This window comes from Nannospalax galili, unplaced genomic scaffold, assembly GCF_000622305.1.
Source record: "Nannospalax galili isolate Female #2095 unplaced genomic scaffold, S.galili_v1.0 scaffold1677, whole genome shotgun sequence".
In the NCBI taxonomy this organism is placed as follows: Eukaryota; Metazoa; Chordata; class Mammalia; order Rodentia; family Spalacidae; genus Nannospalax; species Nannospalax galili.
Genome location: NW_008339464.1, coordinates 104,625 through 120,806, shown reverse-complemented (window position 1 = coordinate 120,806; position 16,182 = coordinate 104,625). Strand labels below are relative to the sequence as shown.

At 54.1% G+C, this 16,182-nt stretch overlaps 1 protein-coding gene across 3 annotated transcripts in view; it reads left to right on the top strand.

Moving 5' to 3' along the window:
- The window catches only part of Naa40 (N(alpha)-acetyltransferase 40, NatD catalytic subunit), a 16,542-nt gene extending 10,207 nt beyond the window's left edge, over positions 1 to 6,335 (top strand). The window contains exons 4-9 of one of the 3 annotated variants that reach the window (XR_607318.3): positions 1,915 to 2,010; positions 2,096 to 2,254; positions 2,417 to 2,500; positions 3,580 to 3,657; positions 3,921 to 5,795; positions 5,888 to 6,335. Coding sequence is in view for 2 of the 3 variants with exons in the window: in XM_008834171.3 (XP_008832393.1) it covers positions 1,915 to 2,010; positions 2,096 to 2,254; positions 2,417 to 2,500; positions 3,580 to 3,657; positions 3,921 to 4,062 (559 nt within the window). In the remaining variant the exon portion in view is untranslated. Of the gene's footprint in view, positions 1 to 1,914; positions 2,011 to 2,095; positions 2,255 to 2,416; positions 2,501 to 3,579; positions 3,658 to 3,920 lie in introns of all 3 variants that reach the window. The other 2 variants (XM_008834171.3, XM_029564075.1) reach the window with 2 other exon arrangements.
- The last annotated feature ends 9,847 nt before the right edge of the window (positions 6,336 to 16,182 follow it).

The following is a 16,182-nucleotide window of genomic DNA, read 5'->3' as shown; positions in this document are numbered from 1 at the left end:
TGCACAACATGGGTGCACCTACCTACATGCAGGCAATACACACATACACATAAAATAAATAAAAGTTAAAAAAAAATAAAATATTTATAAATAAAATAAAAAATTTTTGGATTTACTTATTTTATGTGCATGAGTTTTTGGCCTGCATGTGCACCCATAAGTGCACCTGTGTCCCTGTGTCATACAGTGCCTGTGGAGGTCAGAAGATGGCATCAGATCCCCTGGAACTGAAATTACAGACTGTTGTTAGCTCCCATGTAGGTGCTGGGAATCGAACCCAGGTCCTCTGCCAGAGCAGCCAGTGCTCCTAACTGCTGAGCTGTTTCTCTAGCCCCTAAAGGCTTAATTTTAGACAGATGTGGTGGTGTGCTTGTAATTCTAACACTTGGGAGGCTGAGGCACAAGGCCAGCCTGAGTTACATAGTGAGACCCTGTCTCAAAAAAACAAAGTTGGGGCTGGAGAGATGGCTCAGTGGTTAAGAACACTGGTTGTTCTTGCAGAAGGCCTGGGTTCGAATCCCAGCACCCACATGGCAGCTAACAACTGTCCATAACTCCAGTCCCAGGGGATCCGACAGCCTCTTCTGACCTCTGCAGGCATTGCACGACACGGGTGCACTTAATCTACATGCAGGCAATACATACATACACATAAAATAAAAAGGTGATGAGGTGGCTCAGCAGGTAAAAGTGTTTGCCACACGAGCCTGATGATTTGAATTTGATCCCTCGATCACATGGTGGAAGGAGAGAATCAACTCCTGACCTCTACATGCATACAGAGAGAGAGAAAAAAATAGTTTTAAAGACTCAAGCTTTGTGCTGACCTCAGTTCTTTTTTCTTTTTCTTTTTTTTTTTTGAGGCAGGGTCTTCCTCTAGCCCAACTGGCTTCGAACTTACAGAGATCTGCCTGTCTCTGCCTCCTGAGTGCTGAGATTAAAGGTGTGTGCCACCACGCCTAACATGCCCACAGTTCCTTCAGAATTTTCTCAGAGGCCTTAATGCCTACAGTGTTTGATAGTTTAGAGCACACGGCGAGGAGGTTGACCAGGAGTGTACTGTCTGCATGTATGCAAGTGCACCTGTGTCATGTAATACCCTCAGAGGTCAGAAGAGGGCGTCAGAGCCCCTGGAACTGAAGTTAGGACGGTTGTTAGCTGCCACGTGGGTGCTGGGAATGGAACCTGGGTCAAAGCTCTGTAAGAGCAGCCAGTGCTCTTAACTGCTGAGCCATCTCTTCAGCCCCTGTTCCACCTTTTAATCAGCTGTGAGCACCCACTGAGTGGCATGAGGAAGAGGCAGGTGGGGCTCATGTTGAGCTGCAGTTTTTTTTTTCAGTCTTTGTGAGATAGGGTCTCCCTGTAGCCCCAGCTGTCCTGGAACTCGGTATGTAGACCAGGCTGGCCTTGAACTCAGAGATCCGTCTGCCTCTGCCTCCCAAGTGCTGGGATCAAAGGCCTGCGCCACCAGGGACACCTGAGCTGCAATCTTGCAAAGCTCAGGTCACCCCAGGCTGGTTTTGCATGAGACAGGTGTGTTAGAGAAAACAGGCCCTCTGGGCGCACAGAAGAGGAACAGGAATGAAAGCAGTGGAGAAAATGCCTGCAGGCAGGAACTAGGGAGCAGTGTTTGGAGCAGTACACAGAGGAGACTGAGCAGGATACCAAGGAGAGTATCCAAGGGGGAAACAAGTTGACAGATGCCAAGGCTGGTCAAGATGTGCAGGTGAGGCAGGAAGTGGGCCCTTTGGTTAGTGTGGTAGGCTGTAATGGTTGTTCATCTCAGGTCTGGAAAACTTGGCTTTTCTCAGCAGGGTGCTTGAGACCTGCATGTGTCCCTGGCAGGCTTGCAGGGAGGAATGGCAGTGTCCCGCTGGAGGCACCAGACCTGATGCCTCCCTGTCCGCTTCTCAGGTTGAATGTCTCCATTGAATGTAAGCGAGTGTCTGGACTGGAGCCAGCCACTGTGGATTGGGCCTTCGACCTGACCAAAACCAATATGCAGACCATGTAAGCGTGGCCCGACCGAGGGCAACCCTGTTCCCCAGTGGCTTTTCTCCGAGGCCCCTGCTCTCATTGGCCCCCAACTCTCCAGGTATGAGCAGAGTGAGTGGGGATGGAAGGACCGAGAGAAACGAGAAGAAATGATGGATGACCGAGCCTGGTACCTCATTGCTTGGGAAGACAGTTCCATCCCGGTCGCCTTTTCCCACTTCCGGTTTGACGTGGAGTGTGGGGATGAAGTCCTATACTGGTAGGAGGGAGACTTGGAGTAGGTGGAGGGGGAGGAGACCATGTGGCAGAGCCCACTGGGCCTGTCTGGGTCTGAGGGCTTTCAGGTGCTGCTGGCTCCTCCCATGGCCCTTGCAGCCTCTTCAGCATCATCCTGCGCCCACCTGTCTGCTTCCTTTGGTAGCTATGAAGTACAGTTGGAAAACAAGGTGCGGCGGAAAGGCCTGGGCAAGTTCCTCATTCAGATCCTGCAGCTGATGGCCAACAGGTAAGGGCCACCTTCTTAGGCTGCTGTGTCACTGGTGGAAAGAGCTGCTGTCAATGACACCGCCGATGTCTGGGCCTCCTTGGAGGACCGTCGGTAGAAAGGCTCTGGGAAAAGCACCTGGACCCTCTCAGTAAAGTGAGCCGTCCCTGCTTGCTGTGACCTCCCGCTTTGTCACACTGCTCAGGGCAGAGTGTATCGTTTTGTTTTGTTTTGGGGGGGTTTGCTTGTTTTTTCGGTCTTTTGAGATGGTCTCCCTGTAGCCCCAGCTGCCCAGGAACTCGCTCTATAGACCAGGCTGACGTTGAACTGGGGGTGTTTGTTTTAGGGTTCATTGTGTAGCACTGGCTGGCTGAAACTCTTGTGTAGACAGACTGGCCATGAGCTCACAGAGCTGCCTGCCTCTGCCTCAAGTGTTGGGATTAAAGGGCACACCACCATGCCTGGCTAGGGTATGGCTTTTGAAGGCCTGCTCTGTACTAAGTTATGTGCCAAAGAAATAGGGCTGCAGAGAAGTGGGCAGCTTCCTGATGCTGGGCGCTCTGACCAACCTTCAGTGGTGGGAGGCCCTCCGTGCCATGCTGCCTGAGGGGACTATGATCTCTGTTCTGTTTTGTTGTTTTACTGATAAATGTTTTTGTTCTGTTGAGATAGTGTCTGTCTCTCTGTAACCAGGCTGGCTTTGAGCTCATGGCAGTCCTTTTGCCTCCACTGTCCAAGTGTTGGGATTACAGGCATGAAACACTGCCTGGTTCCTCCCTCCCTCCCTCCCTTCCCTCTGTCTTCTTTTTGGAGACAGGGTCTCTCTGTTGTCCCAGCTGGCCTGGAACTCAATAGGTGGTTTTTTAAGATTTATTTTTCTTTGTATATGTGTGTGTCTGCCACATGTACGTGGGTGCCCATGAGGGCCAGACCAGAGGAGTGTGTGGGATCGCCTGGAGCTGGAGTTGCAGGTGGTTGTGAGGCACCTGATGTGGTGTCACCTTTTCCTCTGGAAGAACAGGAAGTGCTCTTCACCCCTGTTCCATCTCTCCAGCCCCTTGTTTCTCTTTCTGAGCGGTACTTGCTCTGCTTTCTTCCAGCACACAGATGAAGAAGGTGATGTTAACCGTATTTAAACACAATCATGGCGCTTACCAGTTCTTCCGAGAAGCTCTGCAGTAAGGAGCTGGGCCCTGGTGTGGTCCTGGGAGGTCAGAGGTGCTGCCTCCGCTGGTATCCGGGTGCCAGCCCTTCTTACCCACATCCTGAACTCTTCCAGTCTGTGGGGCTTAGTGTTGGAGAGATGGTGTGCCACTGCCCCCTGACGTAGTCCCTGCATCTTATCCCAGATGTCTCAGGACTATTGGAAAAGTTCCTGGCTCAGGGAGGAGGATGGTGTTCAGCTGCCAGTAGCCAACCCTTTCTCCTATCTGCCTTGCAGATTTGAAATTGATGACTCTTCCCCCAGCATGTCTGGTTGCTGTGGGGAGGACTGCTCCTACGAGATCCTGAGCCGGAGGACCAAGTTTGGGGACAGCCAGCACGCGCACACAGGCGGGCACTGTGGTGGCTGCTGCCACTGAACTCTCAGAACCACCTGCAAGCTAAAGCACTCTCCTCAGGCCTGTCCTCTCCCTTGGTCTTATACCACTTGCCAGGTGCACCCAGAGCTGTGGGCTCCTCAGCCCTGTATATGCCAGGCACACCTGAGAGCACAGAACCCTGGGGAGCAGTGGTCTCAGCTACTGTTCACCTCTTGCTAGAAGCGCAGAGTGCCAGGGGGACACAGGAGAGGAGACTGACAGGACAGCCACCAAGCCCGTCCTCACACAGCAGCTGCCTCCTCACTAGGCTTTTGGGCCCTGGAATGGAAGTTTCCCCACTTCTCTGCAGCTGATTCCTGACAGGTCCCCTCACTATGCCCCTGTCTGGTTAAGTAGAATGTTTATATCTGCCTTTGTAAAAGACCTGGAGTCCTATCTGTAGTCTGCTGGTCCCTAGAAGGACTGGACTCATGACCAAGTGCTCTCTCAGAGACCATGTAGCCCTTTGATGCCAAGATGCAGAGGGGTTCTCCAGCCGTGTTCTTACATGTCCAGAGTGGCATCGTCCCAGGGGATCAGCCAACTTCAGGAGGGAGGCTGCCTCTCCATTGCTGTCAGTGAGGGGCTGAGAGGACCAGCAGGAGGCATCCTGAGGGTCTGCCCTGGGGACACTGCTTCTCTGGGCCTTTGGACTTTGCTGTATTCCCATACCCAAGAAGTCGTCACAGGTCCTGCCTGTTCTCTCCGTTCCTCAGCCTCTCCCCACCTCTCACCTCAGCTCAGATACCTCTGTTCTTAGTCTCAAGGGGAAGTAACATCAGGGAGCCCCTCGTCTTCCCCCAGAAGGTCCCCTCCTTCCTGGTACGGTTAATGCCATTTTGTCTCACTCCTGGTGCTGATAACTCTGAAGGTGGGGTACATCCTGCCGTCAGAGGAGCCCCGCCAGCAGCAGGCCCCTCTGCCTGCACTCCCCAGCCCCGCCCCTCACCGCCTCAGTGAGGTGCTGGTGCCACTATCCTGGCCCAACTGGGCTGCGTCAGGAATGCACTTCAGAGGCCCAAAGCTGCTTTTCTGTCCTTGGTGTCCCCTGTGGCAGCAGACTTGAACAGAGAGAGTGCCTTCCTGTTCTCAGAAGATGAAGAGAATGTGGCCTCAGAGCTTTGGTCACCCTGGTCTCTGGGCCTTGTTCCTCTTTCAGGAAAGCGAAACCAAATCCTCATGAAAACTTGCCACCTCCCATCGGCATCCTTGAGCAGGGATGTTTGTTTTTGTGCAAGTGCTTTTCTGAGAGTCTCTGAGTCTCTGTCCCCCTGACCTCAGTTTGCTCAACCCACCCACCGTGCTGACTCAGGCTGTCTGTCCTGGCAAATTTTCCCAGAGCAGTCCTCATTTCTTACCCAGATTCTTGCTTGCACAGTGGCCTAGGCACATGGGGCCTTTCTTGTCCTGTCTGGCCTCTGCCCAGCACCCTGTGCTGTTGACCGCGTGAGCCTTGTTACTGGGCACTCCTTGGAGAGGGCCTTGCAGCTTTACACTGGAATAGGTCTACCTTTGCCCCTCACCTGCTGGGTCTTGGGGGATCTAACACTCTGGGGAAGCTGCCCAGGGGGCTTGGTAGGCTCCTTAAGGGTCATGAAACAGCAGGAGCATGCCTTGGAAGACTTACTCCTTTCCCCATCTCAAAGGACCTGACAACTGTTGTCTTAGATCATGGATTTCTGATACCTCCCACTCAGGGGACCCCAAGGAACCCCAGTGTGAACCCATGTGAGGTGAGTGTGTTGTCACTTTCCAGTCACTGGACGCTGGGCACCAGGACGACCACGGCACTCAGTGCCATGCTCTCCTCCCTCACCCTCTGCAGGCTGTTCCCAAAAGGCCCTTCAGGATCTCCCTGGACCAGAGGGGCACTGGCCAGACCAGCAGATCACTCCCATGGGTGTTGAGCCCAATGATTCATCAGTCATCTGCCTTCCTCCACTGCCCTCATCTTGGTTTTGAGAAACAGCCAGGCTTACCGTATCAGGCTTTGTTTTTCGTTCGGGGCGTGTTAAAATTCTGTTTTAAGAGTTTCCTTTTGGTTGTGCCTACCCCATTTCAGGCTATTTTTGTTGGTGTCAAATGTGCACATGTGTATGTATTGTTCATTTTTAACCCTTTCTGGGGCTTTTTTTTTTTTTTTGAGGCAAGTTGGAAGATAATTTCTTTTATGTATTTTTTTTCTTTAGCAACTTGTTATCACTGGAATCAAAGGGGAAGAGTGATCTCTGCACCAGTGGTGTTTGTATGTCACTAATAAAAGACACTTTCTTCAGCTGCTGGGACGGCATCCAAATGCTGGGTACCCTGGGCAGCAAGTGTCAGGCGCCGGCCCCCAGAGGCACATGGAAGGAGGGAGCCTGGGGTGTCTGAAGCCACAGCTGAGGTAGGAAAGGAGATCACGTGAGTGTGTGCTCGCACGTGTGCCATTTTCTAGAAGTTCTGGAGAGACCCCAAGTTGTGGAGAGAGTTTGATGGAGCAGGCCCCAAGTCAGACCTTGTGACATTAGGCATCAGTGGGCAAATTAAAGTTCAGTGCCGTGTGTGAGTTGAAGGGATGAGCGTTTCCTGCCTTGTGCTTAACTAGGTTACTCAGAATATTCTTTGTCTCTGTCTCCTCGCCTCAGAGGACAAAGGTCCCAAAGGAATGGTAAGCCCTGTCAGAACAGTTAAGAACTGACCCCTGTAGGGTGACATATGTTACGTAGTTTGTCCCCCAGGCCCAGGCTCAGACAGGAAGTGACCTGGGAGCTGGAATTTAGAAGTGCTTCCTGTGGGCATTGAGGGGGGATGGTGGAAGGTAGAGCAGAAGGTCTGTGGGGGCCTTGACCCACATGGACAGTGTGTACCCTGACACTGGGGAGTTGTGGTCTCTGCCCTGTGGGAGCATGCAGTTTTCCTGTCTGTGGCCCATAGAATGGCTTCACAACCCTTGGGAAAGAGGGATACGGTTTGTTGGGCTAAACATACAATAGACTCCTCGAGGCAAAATCCTGCCCTCATGTGCTTTGAAGGCTGCCTTTATTTTTGCATTGCTGCTGTGCTTTACAAGCCCAGCCCTTGGTGGTTTGTTTTTCTGAGAAAGGATGTATTATGTCTTAAGTCTGATCTGGCCTGAAACTCCTGTGTAGTCCTGGCTCCATCTCCCCAGGGCTGAGATTATTGGCATGTACCACCACCACAGCTGGCTTTCTCTGGTCAGCCCCTTCCCTCAGGGTAAATGGCAGGTGGAACTGGAAGGATGGGGTCTATCTTCACTGTGGGCTGCAGTCTAGTGACTGCAGACCCAGCTTCCACTACCCTCCCAGTGGCTGGGGTCCTCCACCACCTGTGTGGCTCCTGGCGCTGATGCCCCTCCCTTCAGCCGCAGCCCCATCTTCACTCGGTGCTATTGAACGAGAAGATGCATACACGCCTCCTGGGTGGGTCAGCCCCATGTGCTGTGGTTTTTTAGTTTGAGACAGGGTTACCCTGTAGCCCCAGCTGGCCTGGAACTTCCTATGTAGACCAGGCTGGCCTTGGTCTCTGTCTGCTTCTGTCTCCTGAGTGCTAGAATTAAAGGTGTGCTTCATGCCTGGCACCTTCTGTGGTTTGAAAGATGTTAGGTTTGCCTAGTGCTAGGGACACAGTCACCAGGTGATTTCTGCTGCCAGGTTTGAAGGTGGGAAGGTCAAACTGAGGTAGATTTCTCTAGGATGGCCCATGTCTGAGCAGCACTTGTCCCAGGAGAGGAGGTGTGGGTGAGTTTGTTGAATCCCAGCCTGGTGGAGGTACTGCACCTTGGCTCTGAGGGAGGGGAACTGGCTTGGTGAGCCCCGGACATAGCTGAGCCCAGGTATGTTCTGCCTGTGTTACCATGTTGAGCTCTTCAACAGCCCTGTCTGAATGTGAAGAGGATAGAAACAGCTTGTCTGCAGTAAGTGGCGGAGCCAGGATTCAGGTCCAGGGCACTTGTGAAGGAAGATGGAGCCCCTCCTCTTCCCCACTGTCCAAGGTACTGCAGAAGGCTGTCCAGGGCAGGGATCTTCCATGCCATCACAGTGCCAGGTACATGGTGGTGCCCTGGGCAGAAAGTTGGTTTCTGGCCAAGACTCCCTAAGTGGCAAGCCTGTTAGTTACAGTCTTGAGCTGAAGTGCTGGCAGAACCAGAGCTAACTGCAGCAGCCTTGGGAATTGGGTTCAGCTCTGCACTGGGTACTGATGACCCTAAAGCCTGGAGAAACCAGGGTCAGAGTCCCAGGCCTAGCACCTCTGCTGTCCTACCCTGACACAGGGGGATGCTCTTACATAGAGGGCCTACGGCAACTAGCCTCCCCTCCGCACACCCCTTATCAGTGATGGGGTAGCTAAACTTTGAGATCTCCTAAAGGTGGTTGGGTCTAGGTACTAGATGGCTTGGGATGGTGCATAGCTCCTGTGTGGTGTACTGGGTGGGGCATGTCCCTACATCTAGCAAGATGCCCTGTGGGTGGGTTGCATAGAACTTTCAGACCTTGGAGTTGGGGATGCATTCCTGGGTGGCCTGTGTTCTGTACATTGGACTTGAGGAGTGGAAGAAGGTGGGGATATTGGTGGAGGGGACCTAGGAGTCCAGGACTCATGACTGGGCACTTGGGTGTGAGGCTTTTGGGCTGTGAGTGAGACTGGATGTGAAGGATGGATGAACAGGAGTTGGGGTCCCAGGAGAGGGTGGCCCTGAAGCAAAGAGGTCAGTAGGGATTGGATTGATTAATCCACGCTGGGGGCCTGGAAGGCAGAGGATGCTGGGTACACCTGGTCACACTGGAAGAGGAGTATGGCTGGGATCCAGCCCACCATGAAGGGAGCCATGGCGCCAGCCCTGTAGTCACCCTAGAAGTTGGACTTCACAGGCCTGAAAGGTGACCTCCTTTCTACCCTTCAAGTCCCAGATGGCTGCACCTGCATCATTCACTCCTGCCAGCTGCCAGATTCTGGGGTGCCAGGCCAGACAGCTGTGTCTATAGGAAGGGGAGCAGACCCTACGCCCCTGCACTGTCATCCCACATTGCTCAACCTAACAGCCGTGTCCAGCCACCTCAAGGTATCTGGCATCTGGTGACAGCTGTGCCCCAGGAAGAGCAAACAACCCCACTCTGGTCCTCTATTGCCTGCTTAGGTTTCTAAGTCAGCCTTTTTCCCTCCCTCCACTTCCTCCTGCTGGACTTTGCTAAGGGCCAGGGTGGTTTCAAAATGGTCATTCTAGCCAGCACCAGGTGTGCATGTGGTGCACTTACATAAGGGCAAAACACACGCATGAAATAAGTCTTAGACATTCTCAGCCTCTTGTGGACCCTCTTGAGTACTAGGTGTCTTGTGAGGCTATCCTGGTGTCTCCTACTGGCATCCCACTGAGGAAGTTAGTCATTTCCCTATGGATGTGGAGGGACCCAGCTGCCCTTACCCTCAGTGAGAGCCACGGTGGGCTCCTAGAGACCAGCTCAGCTCCTGTCTGCCTGCTTTTCCCTGCAGCCAGCCCCAGGGCTCAGTACCCATGCCATCTGTGCTATGGAGAGTTCATGCCAGGAGGAGACTGGAGAGCCAGAGTTCAGGTTCTTGGCAGCTCCAGGTCAGGTGCTCTGGGCGGTGGCTGAGGAGAAGCTCAAAAGAGACTTGGAGAGGCTCCTCCCCCAGGACTAGGGTGGATCCCTCCCCGATCCCCAAAGCTTCATAGTCGGACATGGTTCAGAGGACCTGCTGGACCCAAGCCTTTCATGAATGGGTGAGACCTAGACTGGGGCACTTGCTGTTTATCCAGCAGTGTCTGGGCCACCTGGGATGGACACAAGATACGGCTATCAGGCACTGAGGGCAGGAGACTGGCGTTAGGTGGGGACCAGCTCCCCTGCTCGTCCCCAAGGCCTAGGATCTCTTCCTAGTGTCCTGTACACTAGGAGAGTGGCAGAAGCAGCCTGGGCTCTTGGATCTGAGGCATGATCTAGGCCAGGACCTTTAAATCCTACCTAGTGGCAGAGAGGCCGCAGCAGTTTGAGCATGGTGGGCAGATATGGGTGGGGTATGGTGCTACCTGTCCTTGCAGCCAACAGAGTGTTAGAGGGGATCTCTAGGTCGGGTGTGCTCACCTGAGTTTTATAGTAACCATTTGAAGATGTGAGGCGCTCTCTCCCTGGACTTTGATCTGCATCACTAATAACAGTGATACTGAGATCTTTTCAACCTTTACTGCCCATGTATGTGCAGCCCCTTCTTATCAAGGGGCATTCTAAGGAGCTCTGCTGAGCCACCATCATGAGACTCTTGAGAGGCTCTTTGGTGGCTGATAGACTTGTAGTCATTGGCCTAAATGGTTCTAAATAGCTCTTGTATAAGTCTATGATGCCTGCTGCCTCAGCTCCTCCTTTCTCAGAAGAATTGTACCTTGCACTAATAATCAAGCTCATGATGTGATGATTCATAACTCAAGCCAAACCCTAGAGCTCTGACTTTTGTCTCCTTCCTTTGTCTGCTGCAGACTAAAGACCTGAGCCCTGGGATGAATGGCTCTTTATGGTGAGCTTTTTCTTAAAGCCACTGGCTTGCCTAGCCAGCTTGCCTAGCCTTGCTGGCACTGGTCAAACATCTCTTGGCTCCAGGACAGTAGCTGGTGGCTTTGAAGGGCATGGTAATTGCAGTATGTCCCAAGAGGCCTGGGTGGCAACTCACAGCAGTGAGGACTCCAGTTGGGATGGGGCAAGGGGCTGCATTCAAAGGGCTTAAGAGACTCCCCTCAAACCTCAAGCTTGCCCCCTTCCAAAAAAAATACTCCAGCTGGCCAGCCGCCCCCCCCCCCCAAAAAAGCCCTGGCAGTGGCCCAATGGCAGCTCAGGAATGTCGAGTGATGCTTATCCTTTTCCAAGTGGTCTGAGAGGCCTCCGCTGCCTGGTTACCTGGATTTGGAGACAATGGAGCCCCAAGTTCCCCCAAGCCTGACTCCTTGCAAGTTGCAAACTCTCCAGGGTAAGAGATGAGAGAGGCAGAACAGGAAGGCTCTGAGGCCTGTGGAGAATGAACCATGGGAGGCTGTTTTTGTGGGTGGTGGGAAGAGGCCACTCATAGTTCAGGCTTCATGGGAACACACAGGTACAGGTGAATAGAAGGCCACATGTCATCTGCATACCCCATGCTGCGTTCAAGTGGCTAGAGAGGGTTCAGGCCTTGTCCTTGGTTTATCTCCTCAATCTGTCCAGCCTTCCTCTTCTCCATCTCTTCTAGCATGGCTAGAGGTCTAACTGAGCCCGCCCTACCTAACTGCCTACCATCCCCGAGTCCAGGCCAGGGCCCCAGCGAAGGAAGCCTTAGATGTCCTTTGAGCCAGTCATATCTTACCACTGAGAGATGCTGAATTTGGAACAAGGAGCACATCCTCATGGGCCACACTGGGTCTGGCCCACAATGTAGAAGTGCATTGGCTGGGAGAGTCTGCTTTCTCCATCCCAGTGATCAGTGTGACCATGTGGGGGCAGCAGTACTTGCAGTCCCCCTTTGGCCAGGGCTGCCACACTCCCTGGGGTGTGCTGGGGTGGGCTTCCAGGATTCTGGGGGAAACCTCTGTAGAAAAGGACCAAACAGCTCCTGTCTGTGGGAACATTGTGGGTTTTTCGGGTGGTTCTGGCTAGCCAAGACAGGAGCTCCCAGAACTGGGGAGAACCAAGAGGACCCCTCTTCAAGCTCTGGTCTGTCCCGTGGTACAAATAATATGGGTCTTCCATATCCGTATATTCATGTGTTCGGTAGCCAAAGATACAAAAGCAGCAGATCGGACATATTTAGATAATTCTGGAAAATTCCCAAACAAAACTGGAATGTGCTACACTCCTAGCACTCCACTGAATGAAGCAGTGTGTAGACAGGCCCCGCTGTCGCCTCTCGTTTTGAAGGCCCCGAGGATGTCCCCAGCGCTCTTTGGCATGTTGCTCACCTCTGGGTCCCTTCCTGTTATGTGCATTTAGGCCTGTAATGGTTACATGAGGACTGAACGTGTCCAGCTGTTTTATTCTTGCTGTTGTTTCCGAAACACAGCAGAACACTTAATAATAGAGCATTTACATCACATTAGGTCTTGATATCCACATGGGGTCCCTGGAACCCAGGTTTCCTACAGTAAACTGTTAAGCCAAGAAGAAATGTTAGCGTAATGGAGAAATATACTTTAAGGTTCTGAAAAGATGTTCTCCCAACCAGAAGTCAGCATCACCTCTCTGCCTTGATCACACTCCGGTGGGGCACCAAAGACGTTTCACTAGCCCTCCAGGCGGTTTGATGGGCGCTCACGTTTGCCAACTGCTGTCTGGAATATAACCTTTTCCTATTGGTGTGAATGTTTAGCTTTTAGGATCGGGTGTCTATTTCAAAGAAACACCAGACAATTTGGGAATCTACACTCTCAAAAGGATTTGAATTTAATAAGTCAAAAATAGGATCCTGGGGTTGGGGATTTAGCTCAGAGGTAGAGCTTGCCTGGCAAGCGCAAGGCCCTGGGGGGCGGGGAGGGGGAACAAAATAAAAATAGGGTCGTGAAGGGAGAAGAGTGGAAAGCTGTAACAAGCAAGCCACCCGATACGTACTAGTCCATCCATTCACCTCGTGAACAGCAGTACTCAGGCTCCAATGCCCTCTGCTCCTCTTCCTCCCCAGTGGCCACTCCCCAACCCTGCAGCCTGCGGGGCGATGAGGCCACACACTCCAGCAGATGGCGGCGGGGGGCGGGGGCGTTGTCCACTGTTTGCGGTGCTTACAGTCCACCCGGAGATTGTGTCCCCTGCTCTAGCCGCTCCGGATGCGCGGCTGGCAACCCACGGCGCCCCGGCCCATCCTTCCCAGCCTCACAGGGCGCAGACCCAGGCCCCGAGGATGCGATGGGGCGCACTGGTCCGACCCCGGAGCGCGCCGCATCCCCATCCCCCTTCACGGTCGGAGACCTAGAAGCTGGGGGCGGGACGGTGCCCCGGAGGCAGGCCGGGCGTGGTGGCCCCGGGGGCCCTCCCGGGTGGGGCGAGTCCCACCGCCACAGCCAATGGTGGGGCAGGCAGTGGAGGCGGGCGCGGGACTGGCCAGCGCGGGGTCCGGGACGAGGGGCGGGCGAGGAGAGCGCTGTCAGCGCGGTTATAAGGGAGGGAGAAGTTCCCTACGCCGAGAGCCGGGCGGGCGCAAGCTCTTACCGCGGCCGCAGCGGCTGGGCGGGGCCGGCAGGGCGGACAGCGGCGCAGGGAGCCCCCCCGCCCCATTGCGACCTCGCCTCCTTCAGTGTCTCGCTCGGACCGCGGTTACCGCCCGGGGTCTTGAGGACTTTTGCGCCGCGGCTGTGGGTGGAGTCAGGGAGCCCGGCGGGGGGCCGGGGCCGGGAGGGGTCAGCACCGCTGGGGAGCCGCTGCCCATCTTCCGCTGGGAGCAGATCCGCCAGCACGGTCTGCCGGGCGACTAGTGGCTAGTTATGGAGCGCCGGGACTAGGACATCAGCCGCTGGGCAGAGCGGCACCCCGGGGGCAGCCGCCTCATTGGCCACCACGGCGCGGAGGACGCCACGGTAAGCTAGCACAGCCGGCGAGGCGGATCCCGGCGCGCGCGGGGCCAGAAACCCTGGATCCTGCGCTCTGCGTCTCATTCCACCTGCGGGCCTTAGGGTCTTTCCTATTCTCGCTGACCTTTGACCTCCACGCCCAGAGTTGAGATGGAGCTAGAGGCCCTGATGTAGGTAAGGAGGTCGCTTTCTTGCTGGTAGGCCAGTCTGTGCAATCGGTCTGTCAGGGAGATAAGGACCCTTGGAGGTGGGTGTGCCATGGGGGCAGGGTTGGGGGGGTTGCAGATCCTGCCCCATAGAAGGACCCTCACTGCTCTTCTGAGGTTTCTCTGTGTTCTGAATCTCTCAAAGCAGTACCTGATACTTCCCATGAGTGCTAGGGGGCAGGGCTGGGTCCCTAGCGGCAGACAGGGATTTGCCATTAGAGGCTGGGGCTTGGGCAGCAGAGCTTAGGCAGGGGCTGGAGGTCTGTGGCTTTCTCAGAGCCTCTGTAAACTGTTCTGAGGGAGGGCCAGTGATTCACCTCTACTGGGCTGGCAGCTGCACGTGGGAAGACTTTGCCAGGCTGGGTGGGCCTCCTCGGGAAGCACAGTCATCCCAGGAACAGGCTGGCCCCTGGGGACTCTGGCTTCTCATTCTCAGTCCACATCTAGACAAGGAGGGATGTAGCTGGGCCTGCAAGACTATCTGGGCGGAGCCCAGAAGCAGGCTGCCTGGAGATTTCCAAACTCCTTTCTCCCTTAGTCCCCCACATGGACAAGGGTTGAGGCCATGATCCTCTGTCCTTGACTATTCAGAATTCCTGGGTCTGTCACACTGGGGACCAGGAAGATCTTCACGACTGGAGGGAATGAATCTCTAATGGCCCTGTCTCAGGACTGCCACCGTCCCTCTCCTCCCCCATTCACCCTAGGTAACTGAGAGGGATCAGAGTGAGAAGGGTCCTGAAACCCAGCAGCCTGTGGATGGGCCAGAGGGTGTGGGCATATGCAGTCCTGAGTGTGTGCCCACTTGGATTTGTGAGTGTCTGTGTGCACGTGCATACACACAAGTGCACACCTTTCTGCAAGGGTATGATGGGCACAAAGTACCACGGCCCCTCCTCTTGAGCCCTGGCAACACTTTGGAGGGGGTCTTACTGGTGCCTGCTGTAGCATAGGGCAGGATTCTGGGCAGGTGAGAGGAAGGACAGCAAAGAGCATTGACTAATTCTTCCTGCTCAGGGCCAAGCCTGTGCAGGGGGCCCTCCTACATGGGATTCCTAACTTTATATTTAGCTTGACACCCTGAGACGGCCATCTGACGATTTTGTCATTGATTCATAGTAAGGCCTGCTAGAAAATCATCTCTTTGCTCCCTGGGGCTAGGTCTTGGCTCTACCCTTGGAGCCTCTAAGTGGCCTTCATCAATCCAGACATACCATTCTTCTGAGCCTCAGTTTCTTCATCTGTGGAGTGGGGAGAGCTGAACCAAATGGCAAACCAGCAAAGGCAGGACCATGCCTTCTCAAGTAGGCTGCTATATCACAGTTCTGCAGGCTCAGTAGATGTTCCTCAGTGTAATGTGCAAACTGTACTGTGCAGTGGGACAGCCACAGCACTTCCGAGCCTTTGCTGGGTGACCTTATCGGTCTCTGACCCTGTCAGTAATAGGAGATTGCTGTAGGTCCCAAACACTGGACCAGAGTTGCCAAGAATACCTGGTGTGCTCAAGTCACAGGCTGCTGGGGCTAGAGTAGTCTGGGTCTGTCCTTGCTGCCTCTTTATGCCTGTGCAGGAGAGGAGGGGTGTGAGGGTCTCCGAGGACATTTCTGGGAAATACCTGCCTCCCCCTTTCTCCAAATGGAAGATATAAAGGAGGAACCAAGGCCATTGCCATCCCCTCCCTAGCACCCCTTACAGATGGAGAACTGAGGCACGGATGAGGTTGCTCTGGAACCAGTACATACAGCTCCAGTCTGTGCAGGAGAGCCCTACTCGAGGGTAGATGCTTCAGCCCAGGCAGCTATCCCTTCCCCCTCCGCATCCTTGGTCTCTGTGAAGGCCGGGCACACACATTTGGTCCTCCGATAGCCAGGATGGTTCACAGACGCTAGCCTGAAAATGACCAAGCCCCCTGGCTCTTGGTCCTTTCTACTACTGACCTGTGGTTTTGCCACTGGAGCCTGATGCTCCGAGGTCACCAGCATTCCCACCTCTGCACACTGCATTCCAGCCGGAGCCATAACCCCGACTCGGCCCCTCCAGGAAGGAGGTTGGGCACCACAGACTTCTAGAGAAGGTACCTATAAAAAATGCCCACTAGAGTCAGGTGTGGCGGCTCATGCCTGTAACCCAGAGCGGGGCTAGGAACTAGCCATATTTGGGGGACAGGCAGGTACAGAGGGAAAGAGGCGCTGATGAGTAGTAAAGATGGTGTACTTATTTGTCATCGTATTCGGAGACAAAGGCCCGAGGGAGAGGGACCCAGTAAAACACTTAAGAGCCCAGGCCTTCCCAGGGGGACTTGGATTTTGGTTTCTGAACTCCTCTACTTGTGGGGAGTCCTATTCTCTCTGTGGGTGTGATTCTTCATCTTTTTTTTTT